General features: G+C 34.3%; 1 protein-coding gene across 8 annotated transcripts; it reads right to left on the reverse strand.

The window, feature by feature from the left end:
* LOC117330429 (dynein regulatory complex subunit 6-like) lies at positions 1 to 24,561 on the reverse strand. Of its 8 annotated transcripts, XM_033888704.1 has the most exons (26): positions 24,375 to 24,560; positions 23,728 to 23,831; positions 23,291 to 23,387; positions 21,785 to 21,874; positions 18,210 to 18,277; positions 17,643 to 17,763; positions 17,396 to 17,429; positions 16,518 to 16,627; positions 16,069 to 16,077; positions 10,765 to 10,881; positions 10,349 to 10,444; positions 9,902 to 9,927; positions 8,879 to 8,890; positions 7,644 to 7,806; positions 7,353 to 7,453; positions 7,099 to 7,228; positions 5,661 to 5,759; positions 5,340 to 5,460; positions 4,542 to 4,704; positions 4,231 to 4,347; positions 3,890 to 4,016; positions 3,344 to 3,481; positions 2,908 to 2,988; positions 2,140 to 2,222; positions 1,540 to 1,620; positions 1 to 1,084 (listed from the first exon to the last, which is right to left on the reverse strand). In XM_033888704.1, exons 1-26 carry the CDS (start codon positions 24,450 to 24,452, stop codon positions 997 to 999), a joined length of 2,454 nt encoding a protein of 817 aa, XP_033744595.1. In that variant the 5' UTR covers positions 24,453 to 24,560; the 3' UTR covers positions 1 to 996. The 8 variants fall into 8 exon arrangements, with proteins under 8 accessions (XP_033744595.1, XP_033744599.1, XP_033744597.1 ...); XM_033888708.1 differs by lacking the exons at positions 16,069 to 16,077; positions 21,785 to 21,874 and adding an exon at positions 14,580 to 14,591; XM_033888706.1 differs by lacking the exon at positions 16,069 to 16,077.
* Positions 24,562 to 25,478: the final 917 nt, after the last annotated feature.

Consider the following 25,478-nt stretch of genomic DNA (forward strand, 5'->3'; position numbering starts at 1 on the left):
TTTTGTATTTGATTTTATTTTAAATGCGTTCCCAAATGACACCAATATCTTTAACATAATTGGAACATTGCTTCCTTTGGTTGCTTCAAGAAGGATTGGTGCTGTTACATGAGTTAGGATACATCAATGAGTGGTGCATTTACCTAGTCAATTTACAGCAGTTATAACTAATGAAGGCACAGGTTGTATATTACAAGGTGTATCACAAGGTGTATCACAAGGTACTTATAAATATACAACTCACTGTTCCGTAAGGTCCCAGCATGTATCACAAGGTACTTATAAATATACAACTCGCTGTTCTGTAAGGTCCCCGCGTGTATCACAATGTACTTATAAATATACAACTCACTGTTCCGTAAGGTCCCAGCGTATATCACAATGTATTTATAAATATACAACTCACTGTTCCGTAAGGTCCCACGGTGTATCACAAGGTACTTATAAATATACAACTCGCTGTTCCATTAATTGGTAGTGCTGTATAAATACTGATATCTGCCTCTGTGTGACTTTTTGGCTTCAAAGCAGAAGTGTTTGTCTTATAATCATATCATAATTACTGCTTTGCATTTTGATATCAAACAAAATATGGGGAAAAAATGGAAAAGATTCCAAGACACTGTGAGATATTATATATAACGGAATGATATGAGATATTATATATCAGAAAGATTTCAGCAGTGACGTTCCGTCAGTAGTGACGTTCTGTACCTTACTGTCCCATACAGAATATTACTATCCTGATGAAGACTATATGTCGGTACATGAAGTGGATGTGGGTGCCACAGTTGTCATCCGACGTGAAATACAGAGATGACTATCACAGACTATTGTACAGACATTGGTCTGCTGCGGAGTCGACTGGTAACACTAACCAGGGTATCCAGTCATTACTGTGCTAGCAGTCTTTGTACTTTGTCATAGTATATTCATATACATGTCAATAACATGTCAATAACTGGGTGTCTTGTCTGGTCCAGGGTTTGACTTTTTTCATCCAACATAACCATAGTATGGTGGGATGTCATCGTTACTGTACTTAACCACCTCTACGCTCCGCATCATTTTCTGTGCAGAGGATCTGCAACAAATCAAATGACGATTAATGATGCTACTATGAAATCATATTTACATGACAAGGAATTTAACAAGAGATCCCAGATCAATCCTGATGCCTACCATTGAATGATCTTTACTGTTTCTATGTTAGGCTAATTTTTTCTCACTATTTTTCCTTTTTCCCGCCTTTTCCTCATTATCATTTGATAGTAAAAATTGAGAGGACACAACTAAGGACCAAGAGAAACCTTTATAATTGTGAAGTTTGAAAAATATCTGACTAGTACTTCTCAAGAAATAGCGACCGCAAAGGTTATTTTTTTAAAGGACGAAGGCTCACCATATGAAGATTAGGCTAAAAATTTTAATCTATATAACATATAGATCCACTATCAGCTACATACTAAGTATGACAGCCTTTCTGTCACCACAGATACAATATAACCCTTGACAGTAGGTGTGACATTGTGTACTTACTTGGGTATTCCTTTACAATATAGGATAGTCAGGCTGTGCAGCTTTTTACATCCTTTCCTCAGATACTTTAAGGCTTTTTCTCTGTAAACAAATCATATTTTGTTCTCATTTTAAGTACTTCTTCTAATGGCTACTCTAGTAAAACACACACCTACAAAGGACTCCAGAAATAAAGGAAATATACACATGGTGGGTGCTAGTCTCTGAATTAAATCACTTTGGCAAACATAGAGTCCTCCCATGCGGTAGATATTTTACTAGAATAGCTCTAATACTTAAGCTTTCTTCATATAAAAATCAATTTTATCATCTTTACCCAATAACATTATCAAATATTGAGCCTTCCCAGATATCTGTTTTCACCTTGAAAACAATCCCCATTTTTATCAAGGTCTGATAATTTACATATACATTTTGTGTATTATCAAATACTTATTCCATATACAAAAACCTTTTTAACCTATACTAACACTGAACATGAATAGATAACTAACAGTAAATCAGTAACTAAGCAACTATTTTTTGTTATTTCTATTAATAATTGGGTAAAATAATTCTGATGCTATCTTTAGAAAGTCATTCATACTTATGTATACATACGTGACAAGGAGACAGCCACTAATATCAAGGCTATACATGTAGTGGCATACTCCAGACAGGTACTGGATACTCAGGTTAGTCACCTGTAACGAGTAAATACAACATTACACTCCAGACAGGTACTGGATACTCAGGTTAGTCACCTGTAACAAGTAAATACAACATTACACTCCAGACAGGTACTGGATACTCAGGTTAGTCACCTGTAATGGTAAATACAACATTACACTCCAGACAGGTACTGGATACTCAGGTTAGTCACCTGTAACAAGTAAATACAACATTACACTCCAGACAGGTACTGGATACTCAGGTTAGTCACCTGTAATGGTAAATACAACATTACACTCCAGACAGGTACTGGATACTCAGGTTAGTCACCTGTAACAAGTAAATACAACATTACACTCCAGACAGGTACTGGATACTCAGGTTAGTTAGTCACCTGTAACGAGTAAATACAACATTACACTCCAGACAGGTACTGGATACTCAGGTTAGTCACCTGTAACGAGTAAATACAACATTACACCCCAGACAGGTACTGGATACTCAGGTTAGTCATCTGTAACGAGTAAATACAACATTACACTCCAGACAGGTACTGGATACTCAGGTTAGTCACCTGTAACGAGTAAATACAACATTACACTCCAGACAGGTACTGGATACACAGGTTTGTCATCAATAATAGATGATGACAAAATTACACTCTGTTCATATATATTCCCATATCAGTCTTTATAAGATTTATGTGGTATGACTCACCAGCTTACATCCAGCCACATTCAGAACATTCAACATTCTACAGCAAAATGCCAGGTTCTTAATTGCACCATCTGTTATTCCCTATAAAGATAATGAATCATATAGGTGTAAGATTTCAATTTCAATGAATTAGCATGAAAATACCATACATAATAAAATAAAGCATTTTATATACTGTATTGTGAAGCAAGTCTGCTTTATTATGTAAATATCAGAATACTATTTTTACCCAAATTAATTCTCATTATCATTCTCATCATGAACATATTACCATTCCATAAACACTTTATAATCAATAAAATAATATAATTCCTTTTCAATATTCTTTAATAGATTAATAGTGTACACCAAGATATACTTTGAAATGTAGATAGAAGCCTGAGCAGTTTATGCACTATTAGTACATGTTAGTTTCATTGTATATAACATGACATACCACACAGTGAGACAGGTCCAGACGCTCGATATCCTTACACTGCTGGGTAAACTTCTGTAGACCCAGATCTGTGATAGAGGTACACTCTGACAAGGTCACATCCTTCAGGCGAGTGTTGTTTCCAAGAGCAGATAACCCCTGTGCAAATACAAAACGGAAGTCCTTTTGGAATTATTATGTTAAAATAATGGAATTCATGTATACACTGAATGTTAAATTATTGAAAAATTTCTTTTGATATGCTTCATTTTTTTCATTAGGCATGAGTACGGATATCAAAATTTATTAATAAAACAGGTATTCAAATGGGAAAAATACAACTTTGAAAGTTATGCACCAATCTCCCACTGTTCCAATACTTCAGTCCTGTTATATGTTCGTTTTCCAATTTTTCTGACTAACATCACTAAATGAACATGCTGACATGTAGGCTATTTCTTGTTAAATCATAGTTGTTTCATGGTGCCTTGGTAATATCGACTTGCATCGTCTTACCCAACCCTATACACACAACTGTATTTTAAATATGAGATGATGTGTCCTTACATTATCGCCACAGTTACAGCCTGTTAGGTCAATGGAGGTGAGGCTGTGTATCTGACCCAGTAGTTCCACTCCGGCCTCCGCAATGTGTTCACAATAACACACACTCAGGTGGGTCAGCGAGTGGCACCTAAACATATAAAGATAAACTCAATCATTTGTCAGGGGACCTAAACATCTAACTCAAAATTGCTCTCAAAATTTTTGTCAGAGGGTCTAAATAGAAAAAAAAAAGATTTTTTCATGTTTTATCATACATGTACGTTAGAGGGTCTAATCTTGAAAAATATTAAAACCACAATGTGACATTTTTTTTAAAGCAGATTTCACTAAATACCACATACTTTCTGAGGGCAATCAGTGACATATCCCCCACTCGGATACAGTTGGTAAGGTTGAGCTCACGGATCTTTTGTGTGGCTGGCCCTTCTACCAGGCCCTTTACTCCACTGTCTGTTACTCTGCAGCAAATGACATCAAAAATTAGGTTTATACCAAAGTCAAACAACCAATATCCAAAATTAGGTTTATACCACAGTCTAGTTTTGTTATGTAAAATATAGCATTGCTAGTTTTATGATTATATTTTATTGATTCAGGAAACGTCAGACAAATATGGTAAAATTTAAAATGATAAATCATGATAATTTCTAACCTGACAACATCTGCCACATTACACACGACCAGGTTTTTACAGTTACTGAGGGCCTTCAGTGACAGGTCAGTCAGTTTCTGACAGTCCCCAACATAGATGTGCTCTAACTGGGTACAATTCTTCCCAATCACCTTCAGACTCTGGTCAGAAATCCTGTGGTTACCTAGCAAAGGATAAAAACTGCAGTGTCAACATTTCATCTTATTTCTGTGGTTACCTAGCAAAAGGATAAAAACTGCAGTGTCAACATTTCATCTTATTTCTGTGGTTAACTAGCAAAGGATAAAAACTGCAGTGTCAACATTTTATCTTATTTCTGTGGTTACCTAGCAAAGGATAAAAACTGCAGTGTCAACATTTAATCTTATAAGACAATTGTTATCACTTTACCAGCATAAAATTGATCCAACCACAAAATATATCATGATGACAATAATTTTTTTTCTGAATTTGAAAATAAGCTGATCAGTTCCATATTTTATGACAACTACATGTAACCCTGGTTTCAAGAGAAGGAATGTTTAATATAATTTAAAACAGAAACAAATCAGTTTGACAATGACAGACATTTGATTTGCAAGATCCCATCACTAAAGTTAGCAATTAATAAGAGCATTTTGACAAGCAAATATTTAATTCTTTGCCAATTGAAGTTCCACTAATAGTTTGCCAAAGTGTTGTCTTGATTTTATTTGTCACAAACATTTTTCATTTAGAAGAAAAATATACCATATCTTCTAACAAAATAAGTGTCCATAGTTCCACAGCTTCTGTTTCATCATTTCATTTTATGCTTACCCTCAATTCGGAGTTTCTTTAGCTTCCCACGCTGAGCCAAACGTCGGAACGATTCATCAGTAAGTAATGGGGAACCCAGGATAGAAATATTTTGTAACTTGAAGCACTTGGCAGTGATAGGCTGAAAAAAATTATTGACTGGTGAATACTTAGTGAAAATAGTACTTTCTCGAAAAGAATGTGTGGCCATCTTCATCACACTATCCTAATAACAGAAGTATCCAATGGCTATTAATTACATTATATTAAAAGGATGGACTTACTTAGTTTTAAAATATGAGCTCAAGATAAGGTAAAGAAAAGGCAGGGATATAGACTTACTTTAAGGCAGTCATCGTTTAATGTTGCAAAGTCATTGAGGATAAGGGTATGCATGTTTGTACAGCCAGCGGCAAGGTTCTGGAAACCTTCGGGAGTCACCTGAAAACGAAACAATGAAGTCAGGAAATGGATAACACTTATGCTTATAAATGATAATTTTAAATTAGGCAAACCTTCAGTATAAAAAGAAACAACATATAATATACATATTATGTCTTATTCTTAAGTATTGCTGCATTTGTACCAAAGGGATGATACAGGTACTTACTGAAGGCATGACAGATTTACCTGTAGACAGCCAGAGAGATCCAGGTATTTACTGAGGGTATGATTTACCTGTAGACAGCCAGAGAGATCCAGGTATTTACTGAAGGTATGATTTACCTGTAGACAGCCAGAGAGATCCAGGTATTTACTGAAGGTATGATTTACCTGTAGACAGCCAGAGAGATCCAGGTATTTACTGAGGGTGTGATTTACCTGTAGACAGCCAGAGTGATCCAGGTATTTACTGAGGGTGTGATTTAACTGTAGACAGCCAGAGAGATCCAGGTATTTACTGAGGGTATGATTAACCTGTAGACAGCCAGAGAGATCCAGGTATTTACTGAGGGTATGATTTACCTGTAGACAGCCAGAGAAATCCAGGTATTTACTGAAGGTATGATTTACCTGTAGACAGCCAGAGACATTCAGGTATTTACTGAGGGTATGATTTACCTGTAGACAGCCAGAGAGATCCAGGTATTTACTGAAGGTATGATTAACCTGTAGACAGCCAGAGAGATCCAGGTATTTACTGAAGGTATGATTTACCTGTAGACAGCCAGAGAGATCCAGGTATTTACTGAAGGTATGATTTACTTTTGACAGCCAGAGAAATCCATGTATTTACTGAGGGTATGATTTACCTGTAGACAGCCAGAGAGATCCAGGTATTTACTGAAGGTATGATTTACCTGTAGACAGCCAGAGAGATCCCACTATTTACTGAGGGTATGATTTACCTGTAGACAGCCAGAGAGATCCAGGTATTTACGGAGGGTATGATTTACCTGTAGACAGCCAGAGAGATCCAGGTATTTACTGAGGGTATGATTTACCTGTAGACAGCCAGAGTGATCCAGGTATTTACTGAGGGTGTGATTTAACTGTAGACAGCCAGAGAGATCCAGGTATTTACTGAGGGTATGATTAACCTGTAGACAGCCAGAGAGATCCAGGTATTTACTGAGGGTATGATTTACCTGTAGACAGCCAGAGAAATCCAGGTATTTACTGAAGGTATGATTTACCTGTAGACAGCCAGAGAGATCCAGGTATTTACTGAAGATATGATTTACTTTTGACAGCCAGAGAGATCTAGTTATTTACTTAGGGTATGATTTACCTGTAGACAGCCAGAGAGATCCAGGTATTTACTGAGGGTATGATTTACCTGTAGACAGCCAGAGAGATCCAGGTACTCCAGCTTCTTGCTATTCTTTCCTGATGACAGATACTGGAGGCCCTTGTCGGTGTACTTGCGACACGAGGCCATACTGAGGAACTGGAGATTAGCACAGTACCTGATGGGATACACAAAAATAAATAATGTACAGACAATCTGTGTTTACCAGCATTAACTCTACAGTTCCTGACACATAACTACACACTCTCTTTTTACAGGTATTAAGTACAGAGAATACTCACTTTGAGATAGTTCTGAGAGAAGCATCTGTGATAGAAGTCCGAGAAATATTTAGGTACAACAAAATTTTACATCCTTTGGCAACCACCTTCATGTGTTCATCCTGTCCAAAAAAACGTAAACCCAAGTTAGGTGTTTTAACAAACACTGATTTATATCAAATTTTTAGGAAGAGCCCAGCAAAGTCGGCCTAGCAAACATAGCCCAACAATATGCCTACAGGAACAAAGACTGGCGCAATCTCATATATAAACAGTATAATCAAGATTTAAATTACAAGTGTTTATACTCACATTAAGTCCTTTACATTCTGAAAGATTAAGGTCCTGGAGGTTACGGCACTCACTGATGCTGACAAAGGTAGGCTCTGTGACTTTGACACAGCCCCGGAGGTTAAGGTGGATGAGGTACGGCCGACACTTTGCAAGGAGACGGGTCGTTATTTGGTCGGTGACACTAACACAAGACAAAGAAACTATGACATGGTGAACTGGTAAATGAACAATATTTATTAGATATTCCTTCCTTAGAACTAACTTTCATCATCACTTATTTATTTACTTAAGGATTTTAATATTAAAGTAGGATTTTTTTTTTTGGAAAAAAAGGCATGTAAAATATTATAAAAAAAAATCAATAAAAATGAAAGAAAATTATGCAGAGATAACTTTTCTATAATTATTCTTTTAATATATATTCATATCCAAATTAGAACTACCCCAGTTTAATATAGTTTATCTATGGCTGCCAATCAGTCTAAAATCTACTCTGTAAAATAAGCAAAAGGTCTTTCAAAGTCTAATTAGCATTACTATACTACATCTCACCAGACACTACATTCTACCTCATCCATAAAAAATAATTAAAGCACTCAACTACTGTGTACCTACGACTGAAGCCTTCCAGATACCATTTAAAGCACTTATCCACCGGCACTCAAAGCACAGCCCTAATACTACATAGCACATCAAATGCAGAAATTGACTCTGACAATTTTCCCCCCTGATATTCTGTCATTTCAGACATTTTATTCTTTACGAGAAACCGAGTTGAAAGTATTTGTATGAGGAATTTTGATCATGAATTCGAATTTGGACATGCGTAAAGGGAGATAACCATGATTTCAGGTACACAAATTTATCTTCAGATATAATCAGTGTACATTTCTTGTATACATGTATATGTATTTGTTTATTTTATAGTTAAAATACATACATACTCAGGAATTAGGCATTCAGAGTATTTAAACAAACAGTGAATATAATGATGTGTGAAATTTTATTATATAGACATGAATGTATGATGTGCAAAAAATATTTAACATTGTTGTTTGAATATATTTTACATGGACACAAACTGTGAATGAATATTCTGTGAGTGACATTTCAAAATCTTCACATTTAAACTCTAGCTACAATACATATATCCAGCCAGGCCCTAAACCTTCACAGCAGACATGCATGTTTAGCACTATATCTCCCTACTAGCACAGCAACAAGAAGCGTTCAGGACAATCCTCAAAACATACCCATATAGCATTCTGGTCACAGGCAACCAGTGCCGTGCACATCACGATGTAAAAATAAGGTGCAAAATGTCAAATCACATTCAAATCAAATGAAAGTGCACACAAAGACATGTACATATATATATATATACAGGGGTACACAACAGATAAATGATTAAAAGCTGATGTCTTGACTGCTGTCTCAAATTTTGCTACATACAATATACATCATGTATTAATTTTATTTGTTAGCTTAATTAGAATACATTTTTTACATTAACCCCTAGCTGTGAAGTGACTTCTGACCTTTCATCTTTAACGAATATATATATAACATACAAGGATGCCCGGTGTCATATACTTTTTATTTGCACAAAATTACGTAAATACTTTTTATACCCCTACTAAAACATAACCCCCTCCCCCCTTCCCTGGTATAAAAAAGTAACCCCCTACCAAAAATCTTAACCAATCTAAAATAGTGAAGATATATTATATCGACCACACAGGGGTGTCATTTAAAAGTTACTGACTACACCCCATCCCACAATTATACAGTCATAAAATTGTCTTCTTTCTTTCTTCATTTATGTTACTACATTTGTATGTTACATATAACATACAGGGGATGTATACAAACAGAAATAGATTTTGTACATTGTATTACTGTGCTGACACAACATCTCAAACCATTTAACACAACAACATATAGGTTTGAAAAGAAATAAAATATTTCTACTTTACCAATATTATACAGAAATAAAAACATAGTGATGATAGAAAACTTATCAAATCAAATGTTAAACTACAAAAGATAGGAGAATCAACGCTTCTATAACTACAATGGCAGTACTAATTTTCTTGGATGGATACCTTGAGGTACTCAACAGAGATCGTATGTGGTGAACATATTGTGGTCTAGGCGTCGTTGACATGTGTTTTTACCATTATATTCCAGTATAGTCAGTGATTCTGTAGTTTTTCTTTACTATTAATCAATAATAAATACATCACCACTACACAGTTTATGGGGTAAGTTCTCACCTGTTTCTAACTTTGTAGAAGTCCAGCTATAACATAAAATAAAAATCTTTTTCAACAAACATTGATTAAAGATATTAATTAATGTATTGTTTCTCCACAATCTATCTACAAGCCTAGATCTCAACAGCTTATTTCTGCTGTATAATTTATGTATCACATAAAGGTGGTCATCGTCCACATAATAAAATATCGGAAAACTATTAAAATTTCAACATGAAAAGTGTTCATTCCTTCTTTCACTGCTTATATAACTTATATTTATACTATACATATATTCAAAAGTTACTAGAAAAACTGGAGTATACAAATGTAAGGTTATACATGTATATTTTTTACTTTAGTAGGTTATATTAGATCTAAACAGGAAGAAGGTTAAAAAAAAAGATGATTATTATTATGAGAGATCTACCAGACTTGTACCAGCTAGTACTTTATTGAGGTACCTACCCGACTCCACAGGGCGGGTGTCTGGGTGATGACTTTCCAGGACCGACAAACCCGTGAACATCTCGCTAGGTCAGCTATGTCTACAAAGCTGAAGATCTACAACGTAAGCATACAGTACATGTAGAATCTGTCAAAAACAAAATTACCATTCACACTCATGAAAGTATACCAATACTCTATAGTTTTGAAATACAATATTTATCTATTTTTCATTTCAGAATATTTTATTGAAGATGTTAATTCAAAGGGAATTGGGCAACAGGCAATGCCTATATTAGCCCTCTCCCGAACAGAAAACAATTTAATATTCTCTACACACATCAAAATCAATTACTACAATGAAAATCATATCATAGATGAGTATCGCCAGCAAGAGGTTATCTATAATCATGTAAGTGACTTCCGTAGAGACTTACCTTGACAGCCAGATCGCCGAACCCGATGTCTCGGAGATGTGAGATGCTATCCCGAGCTTCTCCTGTTCCTTGGCCGAAGGTTTCATCATCTTCCATATTCTCGCCACGTTCAAGTTTCTTTAAACATTCATATTCAGGAAATAATACATATGTATTGTTTAATATAGCAGGTACCTTATTTATCACCAAACTGAAAGTATCATCTATAACAGATCTAGTTATAACACAGTTCATATGATCGGTAAACTGACCAATAAGAAAATTGAACAATAAGGGAACTGACCGATAACTGACCACTGCACTTGTATTATCATTATACTTCTTTTAGCTGAAATATATTTCTATCTTCATCTCAATTCAAATCAAAACAAATGTGATTAATCAAGCACACACAAACACTTGACATTACATAAAATAACAAAATTTATTTTCAATTATTAAGAGTATTGTATTTATATTTTTGAAAAACCACACAAAAAATACAGTAATAACAAACCTGTTAAAAGCAGAGAATTTCAACAAAAATAATAATTTGTTAAACCATTCAAAAAAGCAGAAAAAAAATTTGCAAAAACATTACACTTTAAGGGGCCACTTATTCAAAGCTTTTATATTAAAATTTCACAAATACAAAATTTGAGCAATATCTGAAAACGTCGAAGTATTTTTAAAAGCATGTTCTGTCTGAAGGTGAATTTGAATACCTATAGGTATATCTGAGTTTAGATTAAATTACAATATCATTTATATGTACAGGTAAAACTCAAGCTATTACTTTTTAGACAAATGCTAATATTAGTTTGATTTTTTTTTATACATTTTTGTTATCTGGAGAAGTAATAAAAAGGGATCAGGTACATTAATGTACTTGCAAGCCCCCAGTCTATTCCTAATTGTACTGAAAAACTGAAGTGAGGAGGGGGCTTGTTTATGAGGGGCATACATGATGTATACCAGTCTTACCTACATCTATACATAGAACCTATAACAAGGGGATGACTGGTACAAACAGCATAAAACTCAAAACACTAATTATAAACCTAAACTATCTGTAAACCAATTCAAAACAACACAAACAACAAAAAAATCATGGAAATAATAAATAAATGATGGCAGTAATAATGACCAATTAATTCCTTAAAAATAAAACTAAAACTTGGTTCCAACACAACTACTGGCTTGAAACATAAAAACTATTACTTACAGGTAGTGAAAATTTCATTTCCTTGAATTTTGCACTCGTAAATGGATTGCGACTGAGTTTTATGACAGCCATCTTAGTCTAAATAGACAATCAAATCAACCTACGCAGATGAATAACTGGCTCGTTCATGCACTTTGAATGTCATTGATTTGACTTAAATACTGGTAAAACATCGAAACATTACTGTAGAAATATGAATTCTGATGCATATCAAATATATTGTCTAGCTAGCATTGTTAAGTGATTTATCACATGCTTTATCATAGCTGTATGTTATATGGAGTATAGATCGTTAGACTGGTGGCATGAAGCGGTATCGCATGGTGACATTTTCGTATAAGTTCAGCTTGAACGTACTGTACATGTTAAAAAATTACCAGTTTTAATTACATTATAAGCTAGAGAAGCCTAATACTGACATACACCTCCACCCGTAGCTATACTGATCGAACACTTCCTGTCCACCTCTAATACTACACACAGGGTACTGCTATTCACCGGGTATACAGGGTAACATGGGCTTGGACTATGAGATTTGCGGACAAAGAAAAACGTACGTACACTTGATTGATTAGTTGATTTACCTAATAGGTACATGTATTCACTGCAACTTGTATTCACTGCGAAGTTTTATTGTTTATGGTTAAATATAATGACATTGTATTACAAGTTTTGATAAGTTATCTTTTCTTGAAGAAGCCTGAAGTTTTGGGCAAACCAGTTAACAGTGATTAAGAAAGAATCAATTGATCCCAAGCTTGTTGCGATTTACCATTCTACATAATTTGTCCCTATGATCAATCACCCAGCATGGGTGGTATCCAAGCAATGGATATCAGGAATCAACCGAACCTCCACTGAACTGACAGAGTTGGCTCTACACTTTGATTCTCCATGTAATGACATTATATAAACTGGCATGTACATGGTAATGTTGGGACCAGTACATTTTAAATTCAGACAAGTGATTTAAGTTTTCAAAAACATTTCTGAGAGGACTAGAGCATTTTGGGTCTTTGATCTATCAACCTCATGAGACTCGTACACAGGGACTTGGCACACATCCGTACAGGTCCATATATATCTATTATTTCACGGAACATGGGTAGGGATTTTTGCCATGGAATCATTTATCAGTATAGACCAGTACAACTTATTAATGTAGCTGTCTCAATTTCTTGTGTTAGGGTGTTTGAGATCATCTGTAGGTATGGCCTACAGGTTGTCTTTTGGCCGTGGTATATATAAGAATTCTGGCTGTATGACAAGTGGGAGCACCTTTGTTTTCAGACATTATTCTGGATTCAAATACACAAGTAGATAGCATGTTTGTTTATGATAATTAAGATTATTTATGGGCCTAGTAACTACATGATGAGTATAAAAGTTTTCACGAGAGACTTTAGGTAATTTCAAAGTTTTTTTATTACATGTAAATACTATAGGTAATTAAATTATAATTAACGGATATTTAATTATATATATTTATGATATATGATCATAAATCTCTTTGATATCTAGTCCACTTATATTTGTTAAATGTTAGATCATCAGTCGAAGTTATAATCATATTTTATATACTTAAAAATTGAATAAAGATAAGACATAATAGAAGAATCATCTGTCATATTAACTAAGTTAGCTTACAACTGACAAGTATAGAAACATTATCCAGATCAATGTTATGGTAACACATAATCAGAAAAAGTAGTTTGTGTGCTTAAAAGCTACTGATAAAAAAAAAGAACCAAAGAAATAAAACAAAGAAAATTATTTAGTTGATTTACAGAGGCGCAACCAAACAAAATTATAAAAACTAAAACATCTATTAAAGACGGATTAAACATTTAGATAATGTAACACGTTTCTATTAAAATGAGAAAATATTCATACTGTATTTTAATTATTTTTTGTTATTCTATCAATTTCAACAATTACACTGGATCAACTGTACAGAATCGGTGTACATATATGTTGACTCATTCTGTACGAGATTGAACATTGACTAATTAAACCAGCACAATGAATATCTACTTCTAGGCCAATATTCGTGCTTTGTTTATTAACTTATTTAACCAAAGTCCTCTTCTCTCCTCCTGGAAAACATAGCTGACCTAAATACAGGGATATTTTCACACAGTATGACAATGATATAGATGAAAAGCCGTGTGACCGCGTGGCGTTTATATGCCTGCAACTACATGTACAAAGTAGATTGCATAAAGTAGCAGAGAATCTACTGGGTGATAGAGGGGTCCTTCCCTGATGGACTGTTACACATAGTCGGGTGGATAGAGTCTTGGGTGGGTTTTATATAAACTTTCAGACAGTGTACTCAAGTAGGTGGTTGGGTATCTCATATAAACTTACATATATATTGTATAAAACACGGGAATAGGTAACCATCCTAATTTTAATTCAAGATTAAAACATACTGGAATAGATAGAAAACTGAAAAACAAGTGATAGTTCAAGAGTGATATCTCAATAACTTTACAAGGTAGAAATTCATTCAGTCCATCAGGGGAAGTAACCCATGCATGTAGGTTGCGGGTGGTGTGTGTCGGATACAGAAGCATGGAACATCAACACAAAACAAAGCTATAGTTACCCTCAAATTTATCTTGTGAATCAAAATAGAGTGACAAAGATTACTGACAGAAATGTCCAGTAACGAGTGGTCAAACTATAGTGGACATTGACAGCAATGTCCACTAATAATGAGTGGTCAGACTGTAGTGGACTCTCGCTATATATACATACAGCTATCCTACTCTGTGAAAGACATAATATCAACTACAGATATCTTTATCTTGGAACAGTCGTCTGCTACTAAACTATGAGGCCATCACCAATTAAACTACATTTGATTCTAAAATACAACTATGAAATTTTGTTTGATTAAATACTAATAACTTATGACTTTTGCAAATTAGCTCTATTTGTGTGGCTTAAAACAATGTTTTTGTCCAGGCATAAACACTATAGTTCTTGTTAATTAACCATATTAGTCTGAGTTATTCTTAATGCAAATTCATACACAGAAAAAAGTCTTATGCAGGCAGTTCAGTAAAAAAAATATACAACAAAGTATAAGAAGTTACATTTCACTATAACAAATCAGTAAAATAATTTTTTTTATAGTTTTTCTAATAAAATGAAAATTGTTATTGTACTTAACCTGTTAATGAAGAACGCACTTCCCATACACTGTGCTAAGTCATCTCTCCAGCAATTGTGCCCCCCTCAACTGTATCACCCTCACCTGTATGTCCCCATCACCTGTACCCCCACAACTGTATCACCCTCACCTGTATGTCCCCATCACCTGTACCCCCACAACTGTGTCACCCTCACCTGTGTCCCCCTCACCTGTATGTCCCCATCACCTGTACCCCCTCAACTGTATCCCCCTCACCTGTATGTCCCCATCACCTGTACCCCCTCAACTGTGTCACCCTCACCTGTATGTCCCCATCACCTGTACCCCCTCAATTGTGTCACCCTCACCTGTACCCCCACAACTGTATCCCCCTCACCTGTATGTCCCCATCACCTGTACCCCCACAACTGTGTCCCCCTCACCTGTGTCCCCCTCACCTGTGCCCCCTCACCTGTGTCTCCTCACCTGTATCCCTCACCTGTACCCCCTCCCTTGTACCCCGTACCTGTCCCCCCTCACCTTTTAACAGTTTCACACCTGTTTCAATACTACAACTCATTAGTACAACACTTCAGATGACACGGCAGCAATGATCAAATCAACAAAATTATGTGACTGTTACTTTTTCAACAACAAAAGTCTGTCAAACATGAACTTAATTTTGCATTTTATATTTTTGTTTTGAATTTTTCTTTTATTTTAGTGAAATTCAACTTTTGCAGTGTCTCCATGTGTACAAAGTGAATGCTGTAGTTGAAGCAGTGACAAATCCAGGTTTTAGAAAGGTTATCCAAACGATGACAGTTATTAGTTTTTGTAAAATGACATTCTGTTCGGAGCCAGTGCCTGGATGTGTGACTGCCAAGTGCTGGAGAGATGAAGTAGCAGTTAGAGACAGTTAGAGGGCCTCTCACCACAGTATACCTATAATACTGACCAGCTTACTCTGTGTAACAAACAAAACAGTACATGTTCACTAAACGGCTAAAACACCTAGTAAACATACTACTGGCAAACTACACATCACCTGTAGCTATACTCAGATATATTTTGAATCGATATGGAAACTATTGCTTAAATCTAATACAAATTTTGATTATAATTAAATGAAATTCCTTATCTTATACTACCATACATTGACCCTAATTGAGTGATGTAATATCGTAATTGCTCTATCACACACAGCTGTACTGGGGATAGTGACATAGGGGATAGACTGGGGTCCCTATAGCTGCTGGTGTACAGTGACTGGAGCTACAAACTTGTGGGGACGACAACACTGATAGTAAAACCTCTGGAACTACAGCATTCCTGTTGCCATGCAACAGCTACAGCCAAACATACTCCCATCAAATAGTGTAAGGTCAAGTTGTGTGACTAGCCTACCTCGAAGTACTCCCTCTGGTTTTTAGCCCGAACAGTAGTTTCATGCCACTCCTTGAAAATGACCTTTCCAATGGAGATATGGTATATCTTCTTTATCTTCTGATATGACACTAGGGACACAAAAACATAACTTATTGTATCACACATGGTCACCAATAGCAACACAAGGTCACGAAATGTTACACAAAATGTCATCCATGGTCATCTATGGTCACCCATGGTCTCACAAGGTCACACGAAATGTTACACAAAGTGACAAAATGTCATCCATGGTCACCCAAGGTCTCGCAAGGTCATCCAAGGTCACACAAGAAACAAGGTCACTCAAAGTCACATAAGGACAGACAAGGTCATTAAAGGTCCCACAATGTGGTCTGTTTGTGGTCTTTGCAGGTGTCGCAGTAGTATTTTACAAACCCATAGTAGAGGCAGAGAAATCTCATAACAAATAATTAAGTAAAGAACTATCAACTGTCACAGATAAAGTATTCTGACATATGTTATATCCCGAATTTAATAGAAAATATGTGAAAATAATAATTCTGTGATATGTTTCTATATCTAAAATATTAAATCTAATCGCACATCCATTATCAAAAATCTGTGTGAATCAAAATATCTTTAATGCTGCAGTGATAAATCTACTTGTGAAGCCCAAGTCCTGTATTCATCAAATTTTGATGGGAATCACAGAATTTCTGGAAATACTTCACCTTAACATTGTTTTTAGCAATGCAGCCCATGAAAATAAATTGTAGATTGATCACAGTACTGGTGTAAATTAACTTGGTTCCTTGTGTAACTATCCTGACTAAACATCTCTAGTTAAATGTAAATTAAGAAGTTTTTGGAATATTCCATATTTAATGTATACATACTGGCTTGGCACCCTTTCCTGTACTTCACCCAGTCCTGTATGGGGGAAAGAAAATAGAACGATAAAACTTTACAATATCATAGAATGACAACAAACATGTGTTACTACTGAACTTCTAAATAAACTTTGTATTCAATGTAAGAACATGTTACTTAACAGAGACAGTTCTGTATAAACGTATGTTGTACAAGGATATAATTTATGAAATAACAGAGATATTTGTTTTGTTAGTGAGACTATTTACTAACCTTCCACTCATCCAGATGGACCCTCATCACCTTCTGAGCACGATGTCTCTCTGCCCGCTCCATTTGTAATAACATCTTCTGCAGCTTTTTTTTCTTATGTAAAGAATACTGCACCCACGAGCTGTCAACACCATGTGGACAATTTTGTATACTTATTTTCTCAACTTCTAACAAAAGTATGTTATATGACAAAGTAGAAGAAAATACTCTAAACTGAATTTGTTTTCACAAACTGGAGTGATACCTTTATCTGTATATGTTTCCATAAAAAGAAATTTTTCATTTTTGTTTTTTTCACCCTATGGAATATTTGCCCATTTGATTTGTCACATTTTGCTTCTTTTAAAAATATATTTCTCCTGATTAGTTTTAAATAATAATGAAAGATGTCTTAATGTTTTGTTGTTTGTTGTTTTTTCTTCACTTATTACCTTAACAATACTTTATCACTTTAAGCCTTTGTAAAGAATTCCTCAGATTCTAAAATTGATCAAGTTCCATTTTATTTCATACAATTGCATGTATCACCCATTTCAACCCTAACGTATGACTCGTATAATTACGTACCTGAAACACATCATCTTGAGGCTCCTGTTGTAATGCTCATACGCTGTGGCGTACATCTCTGGGGTGGGCTACAAAAACACATCAACTTATTAAATATACACACAGAGATTGACACCTAAACAAGCCTAAAGTATCATGATAAATTGCAAATATTTATAAAATGACTTTTTACATATATATATAAAAAAAAGAGAAAAAAAATCATTTAAAAACTGATGTCATTGTCAATACTCATGAATATAAGAAAATCAACCATTCTTTCTGCTTCCTGATCTGCTGAATGTCTAGTTACTTTACACTCTGAACATGAAGTTCTTTAAATGTATTAAACCACTGATCATAAATTTGTATGTCTTACAATATATATGTGCAAAGACTTGACAATAGCCAGTGATATATTTTTTAAAACTATTTATATGTTTGATATATGAACATAGCATGAGAGAGGAGATGATCTGTTTGGATATCTATACGAGACAAATCTCCCGAGATACACTGGAGAGAGCTAATGTTAATGACTCACACAGTCACCAGCTTTTATTTACAAGATCCTAGTTCACCTTAAGTTGAAAATCCAGGCTGTATATCTACCATACAGTGATCATGAGCTTTTTGTGCTCCATAGTAATGTGGAAAGAGTACATTTATCACTCAACTTTACAGGTGAAAGCAAGGAGATTCTAGCACATGCCGTAACCAAGCACCAGCTCAGAGTACTTCAGTAAATTATGGTAGTATTCATTCCACTGATCCACAGCAAAGTTAGGTACAAACTCTATATCAGTCTACATGCACCCCCCCCCCCCCTCTCCCACCAAACACTATATATCATACCCATCAACCTAACCAATACATACATTATACTGGAATTTGCCCCCCACCCTTGTTATACACTGTTTATATAATATATATACCTTTATACATAATACATCGTGTACAATCTTCTTTTCCTTCCCAAAGGTCATGTTCCTTGACCTTTCTTGACCTAATTATCAACTAACATATCTGTATGTTCCTGACTGGAAGAAATTAACACTTGATCACATTTCTTTTCCTGCTAAAGTAGCTTCCCTGTTTTTCCATCTAAACACACCTAAAATGTTCCCATCTTCCAAAAAAAATTTTTTTTTTAAATGTCAATATACTAAAATTACTTCACTTTAAAAGATCTGTGTTCTGTTGTTAAGAAGTCTGTAATTGTATTTCCAACTTCTCGAAAAGAATTCAATTATGTAAATACTTCAGAAATACAAGTACCAATTTACAGTAGTTAGGCATGTCTTTCTATTTCAAATGTATTGTACCAACCACAACTAGCTAGTTCCCAATTAGCCATTTCAGCATTCTTACTTTACAATTTGGTTTTTAAATGTAGGTCAAAATAACACCACTAAAAGTTCAAAATGACATCCCTATGAGTTAAACTGCATGAGTTGATGCTGGATGGAGAATCTAGCTATGGAGACAGAGTAATAGACAGCTGAAGATACCTGGTATGTCTAGCAGACATAAGCACTTCAGAAACAAATGTATATGTAAAGGTTGTTCATTCTGTTTAATATTTTTTCACAGTTTTGACAGAAAATTTAAAATGGACTAAGAATTTGAAGAAATACTTCATCTGTCAAAATTGGTTAAAAATTATACAGGATAAAAGCAAACCTTTCAGTACAGGTAACCATGGGAACCAAACTGTTTCTAGAAGATATATGTTTCAACAAAAGCAGAAGTTATACATGTCAACACAAGAATGGTCTTTCCAGGTGTCACCAGAAGGCAAACAATTCAGATAACTTACTGTTCTCATCTATACACAATTTATTGTACTATTAATGATCTAATTAATCAAATGTCCCAAACTTATAAAATATATAATATTACTTGACTTGCATTTCCTGAAAACTTTAAATTATCTTAAAAAATCATGGTAACAAAGTGTAAGACATGATCATTAGGTACAATTTTTTTGTATACAATGTATGGGTACCTAGATTAATTAAGTTTTTTCTCAATACAGATAGAACTTTTCCCACCAATCAACAGTCACACTCCCAATATGATGCTTGTGAGTGGGTATATGCCCCTGAGCTAGCATTAGGATAAACGCCCATGCATTTTTGGGTTTATATCAGTACAGATGTTGCATGCAACTTGGATATACCAGGTACATGTGTCAGTATGATACCTGTTATGTGTGTGTAGGCACATATAGTCATGCAGAGTCTCTTTATATCAAAGCTGTGTCATTTAGATTATACTGTAGTATACAATTTGATTTTCATTTGTTTTAAATTCCTCAGAAATAAAACAATTAATATGATCATGTGATCATAATATCATAATAAGTAGAAAAACAACCAAAAAAAGAGTGAGAGAGTACAGAGTTCAGCATCAGCATCTCGATTCCCCAGTTTTGATGTTGACATGCATTTGGATAGCTGTCATCTTATGCATATTTTTTGTTTTATTTCAAAAGATCAAAAGATTATATTTCACTTCCCATATTTATCCTGAAATAAGCCCAGGAAGAAACAGAGGTTTCATTCAAAATAAGGGGTAGGATTTTAGACAGGACAATGAAATAGCCTTTGTTTAATAGCATTTGTGTGGAATTGTGGGCTTATTAACAGATGTCAGCTTATTGCTGGATAAATATGGTATATACATGTACATTGGCTTATTGCTGGATCGATACAGCCTGACATTTTTATGTTTCTCTAAGCACATCCAATTTTGATTTAAAAAAGTGACCCTAATACATGTTCAGATATCTATGTGTGTGTATCCTAGCTACCTGTCTGTTTTAAAGCCACAGTGATATGTGTGAAAGAGGCATGCCCTCAACCAACAGCTCAAGGCCCCCAGAACCGATTTAATCGACCAGCTCCTTTCAAGCAATTTCTCCCATCCTTTCTTTCTGGTTAAGGTATTAAGCTAAGAAACCTCCATTGTCAATGTAAACAATAGGATAATCAATGAAAATGTACAAATGATTAATGAATCATGTGATTTTCTGTAAAAACACTGGAAGAAAACATCATTAATAGATTAATGTGAGTGTAACCTGATTTCTCCCAGTTTACATTGACAGTGAGGGAGGACATGAAATGATGTGATCAGCTGGAGGTATAAACACTGACAGTAGGTGACAGGTACCTTCAACTGTCATGCTCAAAGTGAGGATAAATTACTTGAGGTTTGTGTGACCATTTATTTTTCTTTCCTAAAATTTTCATTTTTTTTTTACTTATTTAAATTTCTTATCCTGTGGAGTATACATAATATCTGGGATTATTCACTTACATATGAATTTTCATGTTTCCAAAAAATTAACCACTTCACAGATACTTTTACCTAGCACAAAATAGCTTTAAGAAATTGAATGATACAGCAAATAATACAACCAGAAAAAATCAATTACCATTTCTGTCAATTCTAAAATGGATTTTGCAAATAGACCTCCAGCTGAACCAGCATGCAATGTTAGAATATTTGCACTAGGTGTTAATATGAGTCCTCTCAATATCATGCACACCCAGGGTTTTAACCCTGGCAGGCACCAATGTTGTGCTGACCCAAACTTTCTTCGAGGCGGCTAGCCCCTGAAACCGACCCCCGAAGAAACCCTGTCCTTTTTGTATGTTCTCTGGGATATCAGAATAATCCTACAAAAAGGTCAATAGTGTTAATCAGTTGTCACCAGTTGTAATGAGGGTTCCATGTGGTTTGGATTCCCGCCTCATATACCAGTACCAAGAACAAAGATTGATTTAGTACATTACTGGAGTGAAATTAATTAGAATTGCTGCATTAATAGGTACAATGTTGGGTTTGGTTGAATGGAACGTTCTAGTATAGCATTAGAGATAATTAAGTATAAACTGTTGTTCCAAATTTTCATTAATTCATTTAATCACAGAAATTAAGGAAAGATTTGCATTAAGTAAAACAAAATTGATAATTCGTTAGAAAAACAGACAGACATTGTAAGGTTGGATCAATTAAAACATATTTTTGAAATTTTCGAAATTATTTTTTGTATAAAAATTCTTTTCAACAGTACATGTAGCTATTACATATTGATACTGTATAAGAAATTCTATCACAAAACAAGCAGTTAACTATCAACATAATAAAAGACCAAGTTTATTGTCTGTCTGATTCCTAAAATAAACATTAAATTAAATATTTATAATTTCTCAATCACCTAAACCTGAAAGTTAGAAACTACATTAGTTAATTCTTAGAAATGTTGATAGTGATACTTAAAAGAATATGCATCTACTTCCATTAACTTCAATTTAAGACGTTACACATATTAATATATTTATTTTCCAAGATTTGTCCAATCCCAAAGCTATATAACAAGTATATAAATATTGAAAATGAAAAATAGATTTAAAAAACGAATAAAAAATAAAAATGAATAGCTTTTCAATACTTCATCTGGATCATTATGCATTTGATCAACCACTTCTTCATCTGGCTAAAAGCAAGATGTACATTCAAAGATACATGAATTGAATGTAAATTATTATATAAAACTGACTCTAGAATAGTGCGTGATATTCTATAGTTACATGTAAGTTAAATGACACTGTAAACAATTACTTAGGATATGTAAATGTATTGGTGAATGTTGAATTTAAAAATCTGAAACAGGATTTGAAGTATCAGTGAATAAAATTTTCAAAACAAAATATCTGCAAACATTGTGCATTATTATGCCTTGATTGAGATGGACCATTCATTACATACATGTACATGTATAAATAGATAGCTGGTTTTGCCCTAATAGATGGATCAAATACATGTACAGTGTATATCTGTAAAAGTTCTTTGAAATAAATGTTGACATAAATGCCAAAGTTAAATGTATATATATAATCATTTGCTGGAATTTAACTATTCATAATTTCTATCACAAGGCATTTTTAAAGTTCTAAGAAGGACACAAACATCTAAAGCAATGCATCTATGGGAATTTTGCAGACCTCTACAAGAAAGTTAAGTATCAAATGAACATTGAAAGTTCAAATTAAACTATAATAATTATTGAGGCTGATCATTTGAATACATACAATGATACTCTCATCATCCATGTTGAAGATGAAGTCAAGGCTGCTCTCCGTAATAATTTTGTTTGTGGGCTTCATCTCTGGATCCACAAACATATCCCTGTATACAAAAAATAAAGCTCTTCTAACAAAAAATCATTTTTTATGTCTAAGTTTAATGTGTCCCATTGCATTCAAGTCTACTCCATAAAATATACAATAATATATATATTTCGATGAAAGAACAGATTGTTTTCACATCTTACAGTAGATCTACATGTATATAAAATGTAATTCAATTTGACAGATGAATATACAAATGTAGGTCTTTATGAAGTGTTTGATTCAAATTGATGTCAGTTACAGTTTTATACAAATAAATAAAAAATTTAAAGCATTTTGACAATGAAACATGAACTAATATCATATTAGTCTCGTATTCTTATACAATATATTATTACCAGTTCAAGTCGCCAAGGCCATTCTCCACAAGAAATCCCAACTTGTCCAGAATAAACTGATGTGGATCACCTGGACACATAACTGCTAAACCGGTTAGCAGAGCCTATGGATAAATAACATCATAAAGGCCTTATTAACTACTATTTATTTACACAGAAGCAAAGTCTACAAATTAAAAAAAAACCAGCATACACTTGTATGAGTTTAAACTACGTATCATACATGATATTAAAGGTGAAGTGTAAACTGTATAGTGTTGTGTGTCTAGATTCAAATATTGATCTGCACGTGACATTGAATTGGGATATCAGGAATCATTTAATATATTCCTATGTACATTCTTCCTGTCATTCTGTAAGCCATTAATTTATATTGTTCTACAGTACAGAATACACATGTATGGCTACATGGCTTGCAGGAATGTCCTTTGTCATTTCATAGCCATTTAATAAATCGCTTTTATGAACTCATTACAAAGATGTATTTAATAATTGATGTAATAGTTAATGTATTCACAGTAACCTTATGTGCCATTCATGAAACCAACTTTAATAAACTTTAAACAGCTGGCAAAGTTAACATTGCATGCACAGTAGCCTAGTAAGTAGGCATATGCTGACATTAGCCTATAGTAGAATTCACTTGCCTCATAAATATCGGGGAGCTTATTTGACCTCAAATACAACTTCAGCTCGGGGGTCTGCCCTTTCATTGACGCCGCCATTTTCAATAAATATAACCGTTTGTATACAGAAGTTAAAGAACCCCGTTTTGTTTTCAAATCAGAGCACTTGCTCTTTGGTCGCCATATTGTTTTCGTGTAGCAACGAAGTGAAAAATGCCCGGATGTCCAATCAACTGTCGGAGTTGTTTCCCTTCCATTAAGGCGGTTGCTACACCTTCATTGTAGGCTACCATCAAAATTTTACTTTGGATAGAAAATTTTCATTTTATTTTCAGTGATTGTCTAGGCCATAAAGAGTCAAAATTTGAAAGAAAAAAGATATTTCATCCAATAGATTATTCTACGAAAAAAAATCCAAAATATGCTCAAATATGACCCTGTCTGAAAAATATTAAGAAAAAGATATTTTGAAACAAATTAATATTTGTGGCATGCTTATTTTGATTTAAACATATTTTATTTGTCATTTACAATTTGTTACAAAGGGATTGGGCACAAGTTTTCCAACTTATATTAAGCCCTCTCCCGATACAATTTTACATTGAGAAAAAATTCACATGATGGTAGTTTTATTTACATATTTACAATCTAATTTTATAAGAAATAGAGAGAAAGAGAGAGAGAGAGACAGAAGGGGAGGGAGACGGAGAGAAAGGGGAAGAGAGGGGGAGTTGGAGGGGGGAAGGAAGAGAGAGACAGAAAGAGATTTTATAAGATATTGATACAAATAATCTTATATATATGGGATATACATGTATATCTAAATACTTCAAAAAGACAAATAGTTTTGTGGTAGACCTAAGCGGACTCGGGCAACAATCACTTTGGTACACAATTCGACTTTCCTTTCGTTCAAACTTGTCTAATGTCTATGATAATCCATGCCAGTGGTGTCTTCCTCCTTTTCTTTTCTGGTCCTTCATTTATAACATTTCACACACACCCGAATGTCACCCGAGTCCGCAAAGACAAAAATACAATGTACATTAATTTCCAATTAAGATATTTTTAAAATCTATTTGTATTTTTAATAAATAGTTGGGTTGATTGGCATATAGTTACATT

This window comes from Pecten maximus, chromosome 7, assembly GCF_902652985.1.
Source record: "Pecten maximus chromosome 7, xPecMax1.1, whole genome shotgun sequence".
NCBI classification, from domain to species: domain Eukaryota; kingdom Metazoa; phylum Mollusca; class Bivalvia; order Pectinida; family Pectinidae; genus Pecten; species Pecten maximus.